This window comes from Gymnoscopelus braueri (assembly GCF_963280865.1).
Source record: "Gymnoscopelus braueri genome assembly, chromosome: 23".
Taxonomy (NCBI): Eukaryota; Metazoa; Chordata; class Actinopteri; order Myctophiformes; family Myctophidae; genus Gymnoscopelus; species Gymnoscopelus braueri.
The window spans coordinates 16,664,870-16,686,053 of NC_137625.1; the positions used below are offsets into that span (position 1 = coordinate 16,664,870).

Sequence of the window (21,184 nt, forward strand, 5' to 3'; positions counted from 1 at the left end):
TGGTCCCCTCATTTTTTCCCCTCTGCACACCAAATCTCTTCACCGAAACGAGCCGATCCACACGCTCACTTTGGTCTGTAGATCAACCGTGGACTATTTGTGTTTCATCTCCTAGCAACGTGAGCTTTTTGGATACAGCCGTCTATAAATACGAGCGCTTCTTGCAGATGATGTGGCCCATGGGGAAGTGCAGTTTTGTTACCTTTTTCTGATCAAAGAGCCAATTAGCTTATTGGTTCCAGTGGTGCAGTTCGTTGTGTGCTGTGTGTTGTTGGAGAGCTTCCTGGTTGAAGTGTGTCTGCTTTGTAGCGGGAGCGGCTCACACTGATGAAGCCTCCAGGGAGGTGTAGCTCCATTTATCACCGTGTAATTGTGCTGCCGGGGTACAGATGAGGTGCCTCCTGGGATATGTAGTGTGCTGCCACCATGCTGTTATTGGCGCTGCTGGTGGTGGTTGGTTGAGGCTGCGGTGCCTTGTGGGGATGCGGCGCGGGGTTCTCTCTTTCTCCTGCACTCTGACAGTTTTTCCCCAGCATGAGGCCTCATGGGAAGTGGAGTTCCTTGTAGCCGCGTCGCTCGTAGCTCACAGACCAAGGGGCCAGCTTCCTGCTTTGAAACTGAGTCGATATAGGAAGAGAGTTCATATGAATGGCCTGTAGTTTCGCTGTTTTACCCCTGCTGGTGTCGGAAATAATTTATCATAATGCAAGCGGATGGGTTTTTGACGAACTTTAGACTTGATTTTCTTACCTTAATAAAAATTGTCATAAATACTTTGTTTCCAGTCGCTAGTTTAAAGTCTCCTTTCAATCACCATGATATTGGTTTTGGTAGATTATGGTCCCATTTTATTTTAAAATTGACGATAAAGTAGGGTATGCTCTAGGTCGGGGCGGGATGATTTGATTGACAAGCTACACAGCCAATAGCATTCATTCCCCGCCCCGGCTCTTGATTGACAAGCTACCCAACCAATAACGGTCTGGTTGCATTGTGCAGGATATGACGCCATATTGAAAGATGGCGGATTAGAAATTTCTGAACAATCGGCTTCATTTACGGTCTGTAGAAACCAATGGCGTAGCTTAGTCCATTCTTTTTTACAATGTCACAGACACAAGCTACTAGAAATGTATTCGTTTGGAGACGTTTGCTAGCTTATGTAAGCTCCAACACACGCACGCACACGCACCCGTTTGTGAGGACATAACAATTTTCGGACGGTAATTTTATACATGCCATGTTACCACTTTTTGCCATTGTTAACCCCAACCTTCAAGTGAGAGTTTAATTGTGTGCCGGTGTCTTGCACCCAAAATAGCTCACCCTTACAAAGCTCAAAACCGCATTGTGAGCTTGTAGATCAGCTATTTTGGGTGGGTAACAACTACCGTAAGTACAAATCGAGCCTAAATCAAAAATAATTATAACCACAAAACCCTTTTTCTTGTGAGGACCAGGTCTATTTCTGATATTCTGCTACGCTTGTGCAGTGACATTTGTCCTCACAAGTGTAGTAAATACAAGACGTGTGAAGGCATTCTGATAAAGTTATTCACCGACGTCACCATTTCATGGCCTTCAGCGTGTTCTGGAACATCAGTCCACTGGGTGACATCTTACCACCTTCCTCTACTACCCTCTTCCCCGCCTGTCATGACCCATCACAGCCACACACACACACACACACACACACACACACACACACACACACACACACACACACACACACACACACACACACACACACACACCACACACACCACACTCCCTTTGTGCTTCACGCTATATGAAAGCATGACTGCCTTTCGCTGATGGTTCAATACCTCATTTAAAGAGTTGGAGCATTTTAATGGATATTTTCTGCTTCTTTTATTGACCGCCCACACACACACGTGCGCGCGCGCGCACACACACACACACACACACACACACGCGCGCGCGCGCGCGCACGGCTGCCTCCCCTGCTGTCCCTTTGACACGTCCTAGCTGACATGCACCACTCCACACACACACACACACACACACACACACACACACACGTCCTCGGCAGTGTGACCTTGTGCTTCAAGGTTGCACTGAAGCACCACTCAAAAAAGTGCACGGTAGATATAATGGTGTTTTTGTTTACATAAGGACCTGTGTCCTTCATAATGCCCTTGGGATAGAAAAACAGGGAAAATGTTGGCAAATCCTTTGGGGTGCATGTGTAGACATGTATGCACACTGTGTGTGTGTGTGTGTGTGTGTGTGTGTGTGTGTGTGTGTGTGTGTGTGTGTGTGTGTGTGTGTGTGTGTGTGTGTGTGTGTGTGTGTGTGTGTGTGTGTGTGTGTGTGTGTGTGTGTGTGTGTTCAGCCTGATCTCACAGAACACGGTGAAATAGCATGGATTGACAATGCCATAAATAGACGGCTATAGAAAACCCGAGAAGCTGTGCATAGGAGCCACGAATCCCACGGTTAAAAAAACATGGGTTGCAACCCGGAAGCAGAGCAGTCCCCACAACAACATGATTTACGAGTCTGTGCCTATAGGTACATAACTCGGACGGCGCCGAGTAGCGCGCCTCCAACATGGTCCAAAACTTACAGTACGTCAATGGAGGGAATTCGCGGCTACCATGCACAGCTTTTCGGGTTTTCTATAGTTGTCTTTGTACGGAATGTCAATCCGTGCTATTTCGCCGTGTTGTATGAGATGGGGTTAGCATGCTACATGCGTATTGAGTGAGTGGAAGCTGGTCCTGTCATGACATGTTCATCACACACCATCGGAGGGGGGGGGGGGGGGGGGCAGCCATATAGGAAAGAAATTGGGCCTCTTCTTACTTCCTTAACAGGTGTTACCAATGATACTAATTAAGGCTCTGTTCCATTCTGGTCTCAAAGTGTGGTCCAGGGACCCTCATGGTTCCTTGAGGGGGTTCCAAATGGCCCCTTACGGGTGTTTAACTCTGAGAGTGTGCCATTTGTACACTCTCAGAGTTATGGGGGTCCTTGAAATGAAAAGGTTTGAGAACCACTGTGCTACACGAAATGGAACAGAGCCTTCATTAGTATCATTGGTAACACCTGTGAAGGCCCAATTTCCTTCCAATATGGCTGCTGTGCATAGAGCCTATCCCAACATCCCATGTTTATTTGTATAGTATATGTTATGCACAAAAGCACATTCAAAGTGCCTCAAATAAGCCATTGTGTAAGACACACCAAGGTCATTTAAATGCAGAATAGGATTAAACAATAGAGAAATGAAAAATGCAGGCAAAATTAGTTCAGGGTGTATTTTAGTTTTTTTCCCCCCTCATTTTTCACATTAACATATTTGTCAGGAGTATTGGGTACGGTAAAGATAACGTTTATTTATGAAGCGCCTTTCAAAACAAATGGTACAAAGGGTTGTACCAAGGATAAAAACATCAGTTAAAAAAAGCTATTCAGTTCAAAACAATACATAGGCTTAGCACAAACAACACAGAAGGTGAAACGTCTTTACAAGGTTATGTGCTATAGCGAAACGGGTGCGTTTTTAGCAGCTTTTTAATGGAATCAATGGACTCTACTCTTTTTAATGTCAGTTGAAGGCCATTCCAGAGAGTGGGGGCTATGAGTGCGATGGCTCAATCAGCCTTGGTTTTAGTTTTTGGGACAGTAAGAAAGGCCTCAGTAAGAAGTAATTTTGAGGCGTTAACACATTCATTGCCAGGTATTAATGAATTAATCAATCAATGTGTTGATTGGAAGAAACATGTTTGGACCACTTTCGGAACTTGTGATTCAAAATGTGTTCGTTGGTCAAAAACACTCCCAGGTTTTTTGGAAACTTCAGTAACAGTAGCTGCTAGAGCGGACCAATACACTGCTATACGTTCCCACTCTTACTTAAAGAAGCAAATCATCTACAATCACCATTTCTCAAGCCTACTAATGAGTATTGAGTGGTCTAGTGCAGTGGTTTACCAAACTTTTTAGCTCAAGACCTAAAAGAGAGAAATTACAGTAGACGTTTGCCCGGGACACCCAAACTAGGGAAAATGGCAGATCTACAAGCTCACAACCCGTCGCTTTGTGCCACATTGCGAGCTTGTGGATCTATTTTCACTACTTCTTAACTCTTTAACTGCCAAAAAAGCAAACAGGAGCCGAGATACAGCATTTTTAAAGGTTTAATGACATTCACTTTTACACCACATTCAAAGTCTTTGTCCTGGTCCTTCAAAAGTGTACAAAAAGTTTTAAGTGAAAATTCCATTCCAGTGATCCATGGCAGGTGTTTTTCTCTCACATTTCTAAAGCCTTTTCAACTGCAATGAAAAAAGAAATCTTTGCCTGCGGGTGTCGCTGGTGAGGGATTTTGCCTGTCAATCATCGCCTCTGCTCCGCCCCCCCCAAAGGAAAGGATAGGGGAGGGGAGGGGCGAGGAGGAGAGTGGGCGGGATTAATCGACTGTGACCTCACTGTCGAAGGGCCAAGCTCAGATTACTTTTCAGCCTAATTATTCAGAAAACCCCAGACCACAGAAAATCCACTGAATGTTCTAAGTTCAGGTTTTTTGGGTGTAATTGAGGTCATAAAACCCCAAATAAAACATTGAAAATAAAAAAAGTGAAAATGAATGTCATGATACCTTTAAGTAATAATAATAATAGCTGTTAGAGCGGACCAATACACTGCTATACGTTCCCACTCTTACTTAAAGAAGCAAATCATCTACAATCACCATTTCTCAAGCCTACTAATGAGTATCGAGTGGTCTAGCTCAAGACCTAAAAGAGAAATTACAGTAGACGTTTGCCCGGGACACCCAAACTAGGGAAAATGGCAGATCTACAAGCTCACAACCCGTCGCTTTGTGCCACATTGCGAGCTTGTGGATCTATTTTCACTACTTCTTAAATATTTTTCAAACATGGGCCCAGACCCACTGTTTGGGAAACAGTGGTCTACTGTGTCAAAATCTGCGCCCCCAGTCCAGGAGCAGCAGAACCAAACTCTCCCCAGAATCCGCACTTATCAAGATGCCGTTTGAAACCCTGAGGAGAGCAGTTTCAGTACCGTGCTTTGGACAAAAAAAAACATTTTATACAACACATGGGGACTTTAATTCACACACCGAAATAAATGTCACTGTATGACTCAGGCACAGGCCTTTTCTTTGCTTTTTCTATCCATGAGAAATTCCATCTCAGTCTGTTCCTTCAACCTTCACACAAACATTGAGACTTTCTCTTTCTCTCTCTCGCGCGCACACGCACACGCACACGCACACGCACACGCACACGCACACGCACACACACACAGTGTCCCATGAGGTATGTTCCCCTGGCTGCAGCCACTGTGCTTCGCTCCTGTGACAAGTCCTGTGGATCAACCCTGTGACACGATGACAAGTGTGGGTAGACCTGTCGTTCTCCCCCGCCGGGGGGCCTCACAGAATCCATACCCCCCCCCCCACCCCCCACTACAGTATGTGGGATGAGAACTACACCCACTGCATGTGTTCCGAAGATTCAACGTGTGTGCAATTATCAATATGGATTTATGGATAGGTTTGGGAGGTCATGGTTGTCAAACTTGTAATCCTATATTAACCTGTTAAGTAAGGACAGTTTAATTTACTTTTATTTAGAGAATGAAAAGGAGTACGGTGGTCTGGCCTTGCCCAACAATTTCTATTACTACCGGGCAGCCAGTATCCATAAGCTGATGTCTATGGTCTCTACTCTCTTATGGAGCCACATTCAAGTAAACCAGTGTCACTTCGCTCCTTAATTTGTGGCCCATTACCATTAAGTAAACACCACTGGACGAATAATCCAGTTATTCAGAGTTCTTTTCAAATGTAAAAAGGCCCTTAGCACTTCCCCTATTCTGGCAAACCTACATTTTGCTCCATCTCTCACACACCCATCGTATCCCTTTGTGGCATAGGAGAGGGATCCTGGTGTGTTAACTCATTCAGTGCCACATGACGTCTAAGACGTAGTGTGATCTTTTCAAGCAGGGACACTTTTATTTCTTTTGAGCAGTTGATAAAGGACTTTACAAAGTCCACAGTCAGGCTTTTTTAGATACAGGTACGCAGTTATATCAAAACACACTTCTCCTTAACGTCCCCAGAGAGTACCTAGATAGACGAGCGCCCGAACACGGATCCGGTTGGCAGGGGCATTGTGTCAGTATTATCCAGTGGTGGAAGAAGTACTCACATTTTCTACTTGAGTAAAAGTATCAATACCTCCATGTAGAAATACTCTGTTACAAGTAAAAGTCAGGTGTTCCAAAAAAAAAAAAAAAACTCACAGTTGTACTTAGTTACCTTACACCACTGGTATTATATAACATCCAGAGGGTCACATCCCCGTCACTCGTTCACTTAGCGAGGTTATCGGAGGAAGAATTGCTTATGGCGATACTAGATTTGACCTGGCAGTCGGCAATTACGTGGGTACACTCATCATCGGTATGTGTTATAGTCGGGGGATATTAAAAAAATCTTGGAATAAATTCCTTACCAAAAAAAATCTTCGCCAATGTGTTTGTAAAGGTGTCTAGTAACACATCTCACAAAGACTGAAATGCAGTTTCCCTAGGAGAATTTGTGACAGCTCCTGAAAGTTGGGGTACCCACCATAACCTTATGCGGGAAAAAAAATCTAAATTGTATTCTGTTTTAAGTAGCATGTGAGGGGTCAAACTAGGGTGTTTTTATGATTCTGAATCCATTGCAAGCATTTGTTTTGCACCAAAACCACTCCTTGGGCTAAAAACGGCCATAGCCATCCTTTTCCAGGTATACTTTTTGTGTAAAAAGCCCATTGAGATTGGGCCGTTTTTAGCCCAAGGAGTGGTTTTGGTGCAAAACAACTGCTTGCAATGGATTCAGAATCATAAAAACACCCTAGTTTGACCCCTCACATGCTACTTAAAACAGAATTAAAATTTGATTTTTTTTCCCCCCCGCATAAGGTTATGGTTTCAGCAGCTGTCAAAAATTCTCCTAGGGAAACTGCATTTCAGTCTTTGTGAGATGTGTTACTAGACACCTTTACAAACACATTGGCGAAGATTTTTTTTGGTAAGGAATTTATTCCAAGATTGGATTTTTCTCTGCTAATATCCCCTGACTATTAGACAACATGGGCTGTTACAGTTTAAGGTTTTACATTCGTAGATTGTAGATCTATCTGCGAGGAAACTGCTCAAAATTCTATCCTGGTTTAGACCCGATCTGCATCAGGTGAAGTCAAGACCCAGCTACTCTATGGCCGCATGTTTTGGTTTTGTCCCAAACTGACCTAATTTTGGACAGGTGCATTCAGTACCTTTTCAAATGTGTCATAGAGCCTACCCTGTTGACTGCATTGTTTTGGGGTAGGAGATGTTGATACCAACTCACCAAGCTGAAGATATAGAAAATAAGAGAGGCTATTGTCTATTATTTGTGCAATATTGTCAAAAATCAATAAACACATTTGAATAATAACAAATGCCAAAACACCATGGAACCAAGTGGACCTGTAAGCTAGGGGCCTACACAGGAATGTACCGTGTAGTTGACTTTGTTTAGCTTGTTGTTTTTTTCTTACAGGCAGCAAACAAGATGAGAGAGTGTCAGGCAGACACAGATGAATGGGGCCGGGTGGTTGAGAAGGCAGTTAGCAACTGGCTGAGATTCTTGTAGGCATTTGCCTGCTTGTGTGTGTGTGTGTGTGTGTGTGTGTGTGTGTGTGTGTGTGATCCTCATTGCCGTTAATGACAAAGGCCTTGTTGCGGAGCACGAGTGTCATTGTTCCCCGTCGACTCTAATGGCCCCTTACGGAGCTCGACATCCAATCTTGGCAGTGCGGGTAACAAGAGCATGCTGGGAAGCGGGGGGGGGGGGGGAGTACTCTCTATGGCTCTATCGCTGCGTTCCGCAGGCAGATTCTTGTTTTTGTCGCCTTGCTTGCTCTCTCTTGGATGCGATATTAAAATAAGAAGGGCAGATCACCTACGCACCAGACCCTCAACATGGCTGTCTGGAAGCTGTCTGTCTCTGCTATGTCTCATATCCACCACGTTCACTCTGCGCTTAGCGCTGGGACGCCACCTGGGCACAGCATGCTGCCCACACACACACACACACACACACACACACACACACACACACACACACACACACACACACACACACACAGCCATGCAGACATACATATTAATGCCAAAACAGCAGAGCTACACCACCTGCCACTGAAGTCATAGTGCAAGCGCGCACACATGTGTCGCGTGTGCGTGTGTGTGTGTGTGTGTGTGATTGGCATGTTCAGGTTCTGGTAAAATGCATATTGCGTGGGTGAAACAGCCTCTCTCTGTGGCCCTCAAGTCCTTCTCCCTCCCCTCTTCCTCTATCTTTCTCTCTCTCTCTCTCTCTCTGATGTCACACACAACAGAAGCCCTTGCCAAACAATGCCTTTGGTAATTCACATGGGAAACATGCTAAAAAGGCAGAGTGTTCAGGTACGGAGGCGCGAGCAAATCTGACAGGCGTAGTTGAACTCCTGTGAAACTGTCGCGTTGGTGCCCGCCCACACACACGCCGGAGTGCAGTGCAACTCCCGCGAGGATTGCTAGCCTAGCGCATGTTAGCCTAACGCGTTGTTCGCGCAATGAGTGGCCTAAAGGTTAGAGGAGCGTTTGTGTCACCGAAAACGTTCGCGGTTTGATCCCCTGGGCTGGCAGGAGAACACCCCCCACCCCAACACCGCTGAAGTGCCCTTGAGCAAGGCACCGATCTCCCCCCCCCCCCCCCCCCCCCCAAACGGCTCCAAAGCTGCTCAGTGGTCGACTGTGGTTGTACTGGGCAGTTCCCAGGTTTTAGTGTGTGTGTGTGCCTGTGTGAATGTGCAGGACATTGCTGGAAAAAGAGCATCCGTGCTCAGCATTCCTACCTCTTCAATTCTTTACAGCATTCCTTCATCATAACCTCCTTTTGCAACAATTCTCCCATCATCCATTCACCAAACAAAAGGCACAAAACCATCCCTTCCAAAATAAAAATAAATGACACAAAGCCTTCCCTTCCCATCCGCTGGAACTCATTTCCACATTTTGTGCCTTCTTTGTGGGCGTTGTGAATGAGGCATTCGACTGCTCCACAGGAGCCAATAGAAGCGCGCTGAAAGAAGCACTCAGGAACAGGATAGCAGCTATTGAGCACATCTCAACCCTGCATTTAATGCTCAGCAGCTTGACGATTGGCTATTTTGTATTTCAAGTGAGCGCAGCGGTTGGTGTGTATGTGTGTGTGTGTGTGTGTGTGTGTCTCACACACACACACACACACACACACACACACACACACACACACACACACACACACACACACACACACACACAGAATTACAGTGAAGTCGGGAAATGACCTGCAGATACTTTGTAACCTGGAACTCTTTCAATTGACACATGAGTTGATCCACTTAGAGGTGTGTGTGTGTGGTCTATAATCTCTACATCCTGTAGGACAGTACTTCTCAAACATTTTCACGTCGAGGACCCCAACATTGATAAGTATTTAGGCCACGAACCCCCATTTGAAGTTATATTTTGAACGTATAAAGCACCCTTGGGGACCCCATGTTAACTGTGTGTGTGTGTGTGTGTTGTGGTACTGTACCGCGGTTCTCAACCTGTGGGTCGGGACCCCCAGGTGGGTCCCCAAAGGATTTTGGGGGGATCCCCAGATGATGTGCAACATTGTTTTCTCACTCAACGGTAAACAAACCAACATACAGTACACAGTAAGTGTAAATCCTCGAGCTTGTAGATTGGCTATTTGCACAATTTCCCAATCATCCATTCACCCCCCCCCCCCCCAAAAGAAAAACAAAAGGCACAAAACCATCCCTTCCAAAATAAATAAAATGACACAAAACCTTCCCTTATTCCATCCACTGGAACTCATTTCCACATTTGGTGTCTTTATGGGCGTTGTGAATGAGGCACAATCTGTGGAACCGAGTCAAACAAAATGTAACCTCGCGTCACCAGCCTTTCCACCGCAGAGGAAAGCCGGGTATTCATTCTAAAACTGAGCCGTGTGATCCGGTTTAGAAAAAAAATGAAAAAATAAACAATTGCGTGCCGGTGGTGTGTTCCGGTTGGCGTCGCATTGTTTTTGTTCCACACAAACAAAAATGCACGAATGATGCGAATCAATTGCTTTAGTGTCGCTAGTTGCGCTACGAGTTAGAGTTAAAGATGGACATACCAAACGATTATATACCAAACGTAACGATTATACCAAACTAAACACATTTTAAACTAGGGGAATCATTTTGGAGGTGCACGGCGCCTGAGGTTCTGGTCGTGTGTTCCGGCCAACCTGATGATGTAAAGTTAGTTCAGAAACCCGAAAATGGTATTTAACGAAATGTAACGCCTCTGTCATTTTTAGATTTGAGCTAAAAAAGCATTATTTTACACTTTTGCTATTGAAAAATAGCAGATCTACAAGCTTGTAGATCTACTATTTTAGAAAAAATCGAGAAAATGTGTCCAAATCTTTGAATAATATATATATTTTTAAAGCGAACATTTGTAACTTTCGTTACGTTCGCGGCCTGAAAAGGTTGAGAACCACTGCTGTACTGTACTTCTAGACTAGCCCGTCCTCTGGGCAGAGTTTACATTGCCAAATGCTACATGCCAAGCACATGTAAATATTAGTTTTTTCCTCTGAACTTTTCTCCTGTCACCGCGGTGACAGTAGTGTTGAAGGGGCCGCACGGCCCTGTGTTCTGCCTCGCATGGAAACTAAAACAAATGTGATATTTGCATAGCGGTGAAGAATAACTCAGAATAACTAACAAACCCAATTTGACCTGATTATGGGGCCAGTATTAGCTTAAGCCCTTAAACCAGTGGTTCTCAAACTCTTTTTTTTAAAAGTGTTTCATGTCAAGCACCCCCATATCTCTGAGAGCGTACACATGTGTACTCTCTCAGAGTTGCAGTGTAGAGCTTGTTGCGAACGCAGCGGAAGAAAGTGGAGCTTACTATGAAACCGTGCTCGGGTTGTGTGTCTGTGTGCATGTGCACTGCCTCACCTCAGTGGCTCTATCCATGGTGCTGAAACCTCTCCTCACCTCATTGGCTCTATCCATGGTGCTGAAACCTCTCCTCACCTCGGTGGCTCTATCCATGGTGCTGAAACCTCTCCTCACCTCAGTGGCTCTATCCATGGTGCTGAAACCTCTGCTCACCTCAGTGGCTCTATCCATGGTGCTGAAACCCCTGCTCACCTCAGTGGCTCTATCCATGGTGCTGAAACCTCTCTTCACCTCAGTGGCTCTATCCATGGTGCTGAAACCCCTGCTCACCTCAGTGGCTACACCAGTCTGAACACTAATTTAACTGTACCCCCCACTTCTCTACAATTGCTCATTCTATTCTTATTGTTATTTTCAAGGTGCGTTCGCTTCCCGCGTTCGCGTGTCTTACTTGTATATCTGCTGTTTGGTGACAATGGCCAGAATAATATGGACGCTAGGGTTCATGTGGTTAAGACATGACAGTGGTTGGCCAGTCACTGGAACAAAACAACAAATCAAACCTTTTTCATTGGCTTTGATGGATGACTTCTGCAGCCACTGCAGTTTAACCAAAACAACACACACACACACGGGCACGCACGCACGCACACACACACACACACACACACACACACACACACACACACACACACACACACACACACACACACACACACACACACGGACACACGGACACACACACACGGACACACACACACGGACACACATGCTCACAGCACAATTGTACAATAATCCAGCTGCAGTTGTTATTTTTCTGGCTCTGTGTGGCTACCAAATGAATCTACACGTAAACTAAGCAATTAAACACCCACATTTCTCACATCTGGTGTCCTCATTCCTGTGTGTGTGTGTGTGTGTGTGTGTGTGTGTGTGTGTGTGTGTGTGTGTGTGTGTGTGTGTGTGTGTGTGTGTGTGTGTGTGTGTGTGTGTGTGTGTGTGTGTGTGTGTGTGTGTGTGTGTGTGTGTCCTTATGAGTTATGGACAGTTTTCTGTGCTCTGCTGCAACACCAGCTCTCCTTATGTACGTCACCTTCGGGCTCACCGTTCCTTTACTATTATTATTTTTAAAGCGTTTTAAGATAGTGAAAATAGCCGATCTACAAGCTCACGTTGTGAGCTTGTAGATCGGCTATTTTCACAACTTTAGCTTGACTCTTGTATGATGAAGTATGGCGATAAATGACGTTACAACAAAAATGGACATTTGGAAATACAAGGTTTCTGCCCGACACTGACGATAATGCTCGTCTGCCACAATGTTTTCAAACTGCTTCCACTCTGTATTTGGATATTTTCCTCTGTACTGGTCCGTCCTTCCGTCGGAAATTTAAGCAGCTATACTCATCATATTCTTCACGCACACCTACCTATACACCTGTAAATGTATACACACACACTAGGGCTGGTGAATTAATATTCGAATATGTATATTCAAATATAAAATTGTTTTAAAAAAAAGAAAAATTTGTTTATTTGACAATACAAAAACAATGTATCAAGTTATAAAAACAAACAAAAGATATGTTTTATTGGATCCGAGCACTCGATACATTGTTTTTGTATTGTTTCAATTTTTATTTTTATTTTTTTAAACAAAAAACAAGAAATGTATAATAATGATATTCGAATATATTCAAATATCTGCCAATTTTTAAGACCAATATTCGAATATAATTTCTGAGGAAAGTTGACAGCCCTAACACACACACACACACACACCCCTGTCCTACACACAGCCATGCTTATCTACGAATCAACAAAATTGACAAAAACACCACACACACACGCGCACATCAGTCACAGCTGATTCAATCAATGAGGCTGAATGGTCGCTCCTGCAGAATCTGTCTATATTTTCAACGTTGCAACTCGCCTGTCTGTCTTACTCATCGTACTTGCCGCACACCAATGTGTGGCATTTGCGACGCGCTGAGAGTAGATCGGATGTTTTGAAAGTGGTCAAGTGTGTCTGTGGGTTTTTATAAATATTGAACGAAAGCTTGTGACTAAAATATTAACTGCATTGTGTAAACAGGTATTTTTTCCCCCCCATCTCCTGAAAGGTAATGGTTTTGGACACCCGACAATGTACTAATATCTGCCCCCCCCCCCCCCCCCAGGTGACGGAGTATCTGAACGGCCAGGAGTCTGCCAAGAGTGCCAGGGTGAGTTAACTGTCATTATATTATATACCGTCTACCCGTCGCCTCGGTGTCGCCGCTCTGCTGGAGCTGCCGGAGAAATGAAGGGAAGAGAGGGGGGGGGGGGGGGGGCTGTCAGTATGTCACGTTGCTTTCCACCATCACGATATCCCAATGAGTAATAGCCCTCAGATGTCAAAGTGTTATTGACCCATGGGTCCAGTTCAGACCAGCATCAGTAATGCCTCAGATTTGAAGTTCATTTGTTTTAACCACATAAAGCTGATCCACAAACTCCAAAGCTTGTAGATCTGCCATTTTTGAACAATTTGTGACATGATAATGACATGCCCAACATAGGGACCCCCCCACTCGCCCATTTCTACAAGCGGTTTACAATCGTATAAAGCAACAAACGCTATAGAAGCCTACGTTGCACAGCAAAAATAGACGTGTTGTGAGCTTGTATTGAAAAATGTCCAGTTTCGGGTTATTAGTTATTTTAAGATTATATAGAGTATTTGAAGTGCTCAAACTAGCAACAGAATACATGTTTAGAAGCATCTTCCATAAACATGAATGGTCTCAGAAGTTTCATGAAAGCAAAGATTTGTTTTATGAAAAGCCTCAATCTGCGATTTCTTCAACCGGTTGGCTGTATGTGGGACAGCAGCAGCATAGGTTTTAGAATCATAATGCCTGATTTAGAAACACCTTAACAACATCAATATTAGTTTTTCAGTCATGGGATTTTATTCACAAGCCACTCTGAGAAGCGGGCGAAGGCCCCCCTCAGCGCGCCGCTGACAAAAACGTCCAATGGCTTCACAGGACGCCCAGACAATAAGCCAATCAGGGTGCTTAATGAGTCCTTCTGAAAAAGTGCACCCGCCGTTTTCACAGAAAAGGCGACGAGAAACGCGGCAAAGCGAGAAGAAAGGGGGGAAGTGGGGGGTGGGGGGGGACCGCCGCGGTGTCGTTCATCCCCGACATCTAGCAGTGCTAATTAGCACGCTCGCTAATTAGCTGTGAATCACAGAGTTAACAGCTGAGCGCACAGGCTGATGAGAGTCACAGGGAAAGCAAGCGCTTTCTCCTCTCTCACTCGTCCTGCATTCTCATATACACACACACACACACACACACACACACACACACACACACACACACACACACACACACACACACACACACACACACACACACACACACACACACACACACACACAGACAAACACACACCGGTTCCACATTACATGTATCGTATTGCAATCACACTCAAACAGAGCCAGTTCCACACTGAACAACACTCCTCCAAACCACACACACACACACACACGCTGTTTTGTATTGCTATACTTCTGTGGACATCTAATTTTAAAACAGTGATTTTATGAATGGCATAAAAAAAGCTTTTAAACCGGGGAAGTCATTGGCTATTCAAAAATTACGTGGCACGAAGTGACACGCTGTGAGCTTGAAAGTGTGAGAACTACTGATTTAGAAGGCATTTGTAGAATCAGCTTCAGGTCTTAACTCATTCACTGCCACTGACGTAAAAAACGTAATTTGTCCCGTTTACCAATCCTGCCACTGACGTAAAAAACGTAATTTTTTTTTTTTTGAAAAAAAATAATTTTTTTTTTTTTTTTTTTTTTTTAGTTTTTTTTTCAAATTTGACCCAAAGACCAAGGAGATATGATTGTTTAAAGATCTACACTCCCATCCACTTCCTTGTTAACTTAAAACTTAAAAATTCTGTATCTCGGCTCCTGAGTACTTTTTTTTTCAAATGAAAAATCTCTGGCAGTGGGCAAACGCAGCCAGCAATAATTGTGGCGGTGAATGAGTTAATGGGTTAACCTTAACCCTAAAGCTGAAAAGCCAACTAAGTAAGAATCAGTCACCAGTCTGTGAGGAGCAGGAAAATGGTTGTCACAATGTCTTATTTGTTCAATTCTACTATACTTGGTATACATTTGGTCCTCACAGGTATAGTAATACAAACACACACACACACACACACACACACACACACACACACACACACACACACACACACACAATCCCTTTGCAACACGCATTCAGTGGAGAAAGCGTGTCCTGCTTTATGAGGCAGTGTCCCCAGAATGAGGGTCTAATGGAATGGGGGGTGTGGGTCTTGGGGGGGCTATCTGAGTCTAAACATAAAGCCGCTCATTAAATAGTGATGATGGTGCTTTATTATCGCTCTCTCTCTCTCTCTGTCTCTTGACCATTGAACACGTAATGTGCTGTAGAGGTTATTCAAGTCCCATTTAAAGGCATCGTTGGAATGTGTTCATGCGTCGCACGGCTCTTTGCTTCACTTTGTCTTCTTCTCACTTCCGGGGATTATAGCAAAAGAAAGATCTCGCCCACTAGCGCTCCGTTTCATAAGCAATTTACACAGTTTGTAAAATGATGGTGTTTTGGTATTGTCGTTCTAAACGCCTTCCTGCTGTTCTGTATACAGCCAAACCAGTTGAAGGAATCACAGATGGAGTCTTTAAAGGGATAGTTCACAAAATTACTTATTTTCTATTGAGACTTGAATTCATGGATTTGTTTTTTCTATTTGTTGCATTCCCAAGACAACAATTTGATGACCGGCAGCCGTTAACCGCTGCCCACCAATGCGACGAAAACCAAAAAATATCCTTATCCAAAATCTCTCCATGGGGTCACTAATCAATAGGCAAAAAGTATTTTTTTGGGTGAACTATCCTTTTAACCGTTGCTTTTATCAAATAATCGAGACATTGGGGGTTTATGGAAGCTGCTTGTGAACATGTGTTCTATCGATAGTTTAACATCTCTTATTACTGTAGGGCTTCACTTCACCAGCTACATGAGTTAGGGTTAAGTCTGACTTATACTTGGTTTGCGCGCCGTGTCACACAACAGATTATAAATCATCTTGTAGAGAAAAGACATGTTGGACTCTATTGTCTTCTCAATCTTTCTTTTTGTTTTTGTTTTGTTCCCTCAGCTGAACATCTGGCGCTACGGGGACTTCCGCGCCGACGAAGCCGATGAGTTTGGCTACAGCCACAAAAAATAGAGTGGGGCCGGCGGGGGGCCTAGCCGCCCGCGACCGCCCACCCACCCACCCGACCGACGCCATTCCAAAGACCAACGCGGAAACACGAGAGACGGAGCAGAAGAATGACCGAACGCTCGGCTAAGACGACAAGCATTGACAGACACTCTTTTATCTTTTCATTCGACATTTCAGCCCCCTCCTCGGGACCCTTCCTCCCCTGTTCATATCCCCCCCCCCCGCTCTTACCGACAACTAGAGCATGCTAACCATGCTTTCTAAAGAACAGTGACTTGTCCCCAAATCATGGTGTTTTATTCTCTTACAGGCCACTGCCAGTTCTAATCATGAAATCTGCACTATTGCCAATCTGTGTTAATTGCCATGTTATCTAATCATTGGACCAGCCGTCTGACTGATAGATCTATCAACCAATTATGCTCTTTGCTATCTGATACCCCCCAGCCAATCCCTGCTAGCCTTTGTACAACAAGGGATGTTTCTTTTTCTTTTTTTTCTTCTTTTTTTTCCTTCTTCCCGCTAACAACAAATGCTTCCCTAATGAATGACATGTAAATGTGAGGATATGTTGAAAAACGTGTAAATGGAGTTTATTTTAAACCGGGAAATCGGTGGAGCCACACACAGAGGCGAAGGCGAGGAAAACAACAAAAAATCAACAAAAACAAACGGATGCATTTATTTTTGTCTTGGATGTATATCTGTGTGATAATAATGGCATTTGCTGATGTTTCTGTAGGGAGTGTTTTGTCGTTTTATTCTCTACCAGTGAATCACTCTTTTAACGGACAGAAAATTACGGGCGCCTTGATATTGCGGCATTTATTCATCTCTCTCTTCTTTCTGTAATGTTTACATTCTAATGGTTCTGATCTCGTTCTTGGCAGTCTCTCTCTGTCTCTGTATGCCACAGCAGAAAAACGGTTGTTTGAATTTGTTTCCTTATAATGGACCTTGTCATTGTATTAAATCTGAATTAAAATAAGCAAATTAGAAGTATGTTGCCGTTTTTAATTAGATCCTTCATTCCCGTGTGCCAAAGCTAAACATTCAGAGCAGCGACCCTCGACCCTTATTACATTTCAAGAACGTCTAATTGTATTAATCATTAGTAGCCACAGATCCCCATTTGATACAATGTTTTCATTCCCCCAAATGTTACCATTCGCTCCATTTGTATACTCTCGTTACAGACTCCAACTTTTTTGGGGTTAGTTAATTTTTTGGGGGCGTTAATTCGGTTGTTTCGGTTAATTCGGTTCAAAAAGTGTTCTACATGAAGTGTAGATGTCAGAGGTAATTTTGTCTTTCTATTTAAGGGAAAATCAAGGTTGCTCTAATGAAAATTAGAAGAACTCCATCTCCATGATGACACGTACTGTATCATTTAAACAAAAATAACCACTTTATTTAGGAATAAGGAAGTTGTTGACACCAGTAGAAGTGAAGTTGTCTTCTCCACATTTTGAAAAGTTGATCAGGTTTCGAGAGACAGCAAAACAGACAGCAAAACAATCTAAAAAAGCCTAAAAAAGACTGATATGTCACATATCAGTCTTTTTTAGTACTGCACAACACAAGCCAGTCTGGGTTTGTTAACCACTTGATTGCAATAACGTTCCTTTGTCCCAAAAGACCTGGCAGTGTCCTTTTTTTGCAACAAATGGTTGAATTGGTAAGTCAGAGTCAGTTGAATAAAGGCAGCATGAATCCACACACACCGTAGGAGCAGCAGCAGCAGTCCCAGCGAGAGAAGCCTCCTCCTGGGACACTTCTGCATCCAGTCCTGGGGCTGGTGGCATTGCAGTTGCACTCTCTTTATTGGGTGGCAAAGCAGCTTCCACAGGCAGCGTTGCTGCTGCTGCTGGTGGTCTCTGAGACCCACCCAGCCTGGGTCCCCCATAGAGTTAAAAATAAGGGGTCCCCCCCACCTCGCGCGGTGCGGGGGACTGGACTGATTTTATTTAATTTTTTTCAACAAAAAATAAATCTTTTTTTAATGTATTTTTTTGGCTAGACTGAATAGTGGGGGGACACAGTGTATTTTAATTAAACAGGCGCCGGCGCCACTGGCTCGAGGTTGTCAAGAACTTCAAATATCTTGGACTGCTTCAACAGAACAGGATCTGAAGGTCCGGAGGGCACTTGCCTGGCCCCTGCACGGGATGAGGAGAGTGTGTAAATCTGTGGGAGAAGACCTCAAGAGGTGGCTGTTCGTAGCTACGGTGGAGTCAGTACTGCTGAGACATGGACCCTCACAGCACAACAGGAAAGGGCCCTGGATGGAGTCTGCACAAGAATGCTGCTAATGGCACTAGGTATCACATGGGTGGACCACATCAGAAACCTGGACCTCTATGGGGACCTTGTTTGGTCAGAGAGAGAAGGACTCTCTGCAGGGCACTGTGTCAGGCACCCAGAACTAGTGGCAAGCAAACTGACTCTGTGGGAGCCGCGTGATATACTAATTCAGCCCAAAACCCAATTTTTTTAACTGGTCTGGGGCGTGCCTTGCTGAACATTGAACTCCCGACCCCAACCCCTCACTAAAGCGAGTGAGTTGCCATGCCGAACGTTGCGAAGTTTGCTTGAGCCAACTCAGCGCCATCCGACTTATGTAACGATAGGCACAGAATCGTGAATCATGTTTTGGGGTGAACGTTTGCCCCAACTGCCACTCAAAGTGACTACTGTGGCCAATGACAGCTCGTCTTTTCCAGGTCTTGGCAGAATCTCGCTGCATTTCACTATCACACGTGGGAGCCAACCCAGGGTACAGCCAGGAAAGGAAAGAGGCGCAGCAGCTACGTAGATTCACTGCGGCACGACAGCGGAGCTAACAACACTGCACCCAAGTTGGTGTTGGCTATAGACTGCACTCTCGCATCGCATCAAATAGAGTAGGGCAGTCAGTGGTTCTCAAACTTTTCCAAGTCAAGGACCCCCAAATTGACACAATATATTGAAAATATATGCCAGGGACCCCCATGAGAGAAGATTTTTACGACTCTAGCAGTGATTCTCAACCATTTTAATTTCAAGGACCCCCAGTTTGACATGCATTAGGCTACGGACCCCCATTTAATGGCATTTCTATCTCTGGGACCCCAATTTATATTGCAAAATTAATGTTAATGTAACTCTCAGAGTTACAGACCCATAAGGGTCCATTTGGTACCTAACTATCCATCATTTAGCTGGGGACCCCCTGGAACTCCCTCAAGGACCCCCGGGGTTCCTCAGACTGCACTTTAAGTACAAATGGAGTAGGGTATGTCCTCTAGAGAATGTGAAGGTTGACAGCAAATTCCAAACAATCCCAGCTAGTAGTTGTGCATCTTGTTTGGGACGGACGGATGGTCAAGCCAATAACCATCCTGAGAGCCCTATACCGCTATAGCGTGGCTAAAAGAAAAACACCAGATTTTCACAAATTAACCGAATTGAACTCCTATCCAGGCATCATTGTTGGAAGCAGCCAAATCCTAGAATGACCCTGGTCATTAATCACCAGCGTTTGAGGTCAATTACCTGGAGGCTGAGGTGTGACACCTCAGCTCTAAGTTCAATTATAAGACCAATTGATTGAGGAACTGAAGAAGATGACTTTGTCCTTCATGAACATTGACCTTAACCCTTTAAGACCGGGAATACATCTGCGTGTCCTTTGGCTATTCAAAAATAGCAGATATACAAGCTCATAGCGCTGCACTCGGTGTAAAATAATGGTTACCGTGGTTACGCAGATGCGTTCCCGGTTTTAATGGGTTAAATTGCCTTGTTTGCAACTTTTCTTTCTACCCCAGTTTCTCTCACACGCGAGCGCACACACACACACACACACACACACACACACACACACACACACACACACACACACACACACACACACACACACACACACACACACACACCCGAAGCAGCATGCCACCACAAACACCATCATTTTGTCTTCACCTCATTGTTCTCCTCCTCCTGTAGCCGATGAGTTTACTATTGTATTGGATATCCTGATGAAAGTGGAACGGATTTAACAGAGATGAGAGAAGTGCTATCTTTTTTAAAGCTCACAGTCTGTGCGACAAAGTAGACACCATGTTATACTTTGTAGCACAGAGGCATCATGCAACAAAAATGATGGATTTCCAACTGAAAAAGGGAAACGCTTATTCAGTGGTGGAAAACATACTCAAATGTTTTACTTAATTAAAAGTATCAATACTGCAATGTAGAAATACTCTGTTACAAGTAAAAGTCCAGAATTCTAAATGTACTTGAGCAAAAGTATAAAAGTATGCGCATCAAAATTAAAAAATATATATGTATCAAAGCTCGCAATGCGACACATTGTGGGCTTGTAGATCGGCTATTTTCAAACGGCCGAAATGTATGTAGGGTTGAAGTGGTTAATGTGTGTTTTGTAATAATAATCAAAATCTACAAAGTAACTAGTAACTAAAGTTTTCAAATAATTGTAGTGGAGTAAAAGTACAATATTTGCCTCTGAGATGTAGTGGAGTAGAAGTAAAAGTATTGGAAATTTGAAATATCTAAGTACAAATACCTAAACATTTTACTTAAATCATTCAGTGCCACACTTATTTCAAGCTTGTTGATCCCTCTGCCAGGATTTTGCTATTATCTTACCTTTTCAAGTGCTCACAGAGTGTTTGTCTTCAGTGTGAGTGATCCCCTGATGGTTGCTAATCACTGAGGTGATTCAGGTGTGGTTTCACAAATGTCAACGAGGTCATTGTGTCCTCGTTGACATTTGTTGTTCGATGTTTGAAAGTGGTACGTCTCACTCAGAAATAGTGTTTTTCACAGGAAAGATGAGATTTTTTTCAATATTTTTTTTTTTAATAGTG

The 21,184-nt window shown here is 44.0% G+C and overlaps 1 protein-coding gene across 2 annotated transcripts in view; it reads left to right on the top strand.

Moving 5' to 3' along the window:
• snd1 (staphylococcal nuclease and tudor domain containing 1) overlaps window positions 1–17,306 on the top strand; it is a 352,436-nt gene extending 335,130 nt beyond the window's left edge. For both annotated transcript variants that reach the window (XM_080420799.1, XM_080420800.1), the window contains exons 23-24: window positions 13,214–13,258; window positions 16,245–17,306. In XM_080420799.1, the coding sequence (XP_080276925.1) occupies window positions 13,214–13,258; window positions 16,245–16,316 (117 nt within the window). In that variant the 3' untranslated portion in view covers window positions 16,317–17,306. The remainder of the gene's footprint in view (window positions 1–13,213; window positions 13,259–16,244) is intronic.
• The last annotated feature ends 3,878 nt before the right edge of the window (window positions 17,307–21,184 follow it).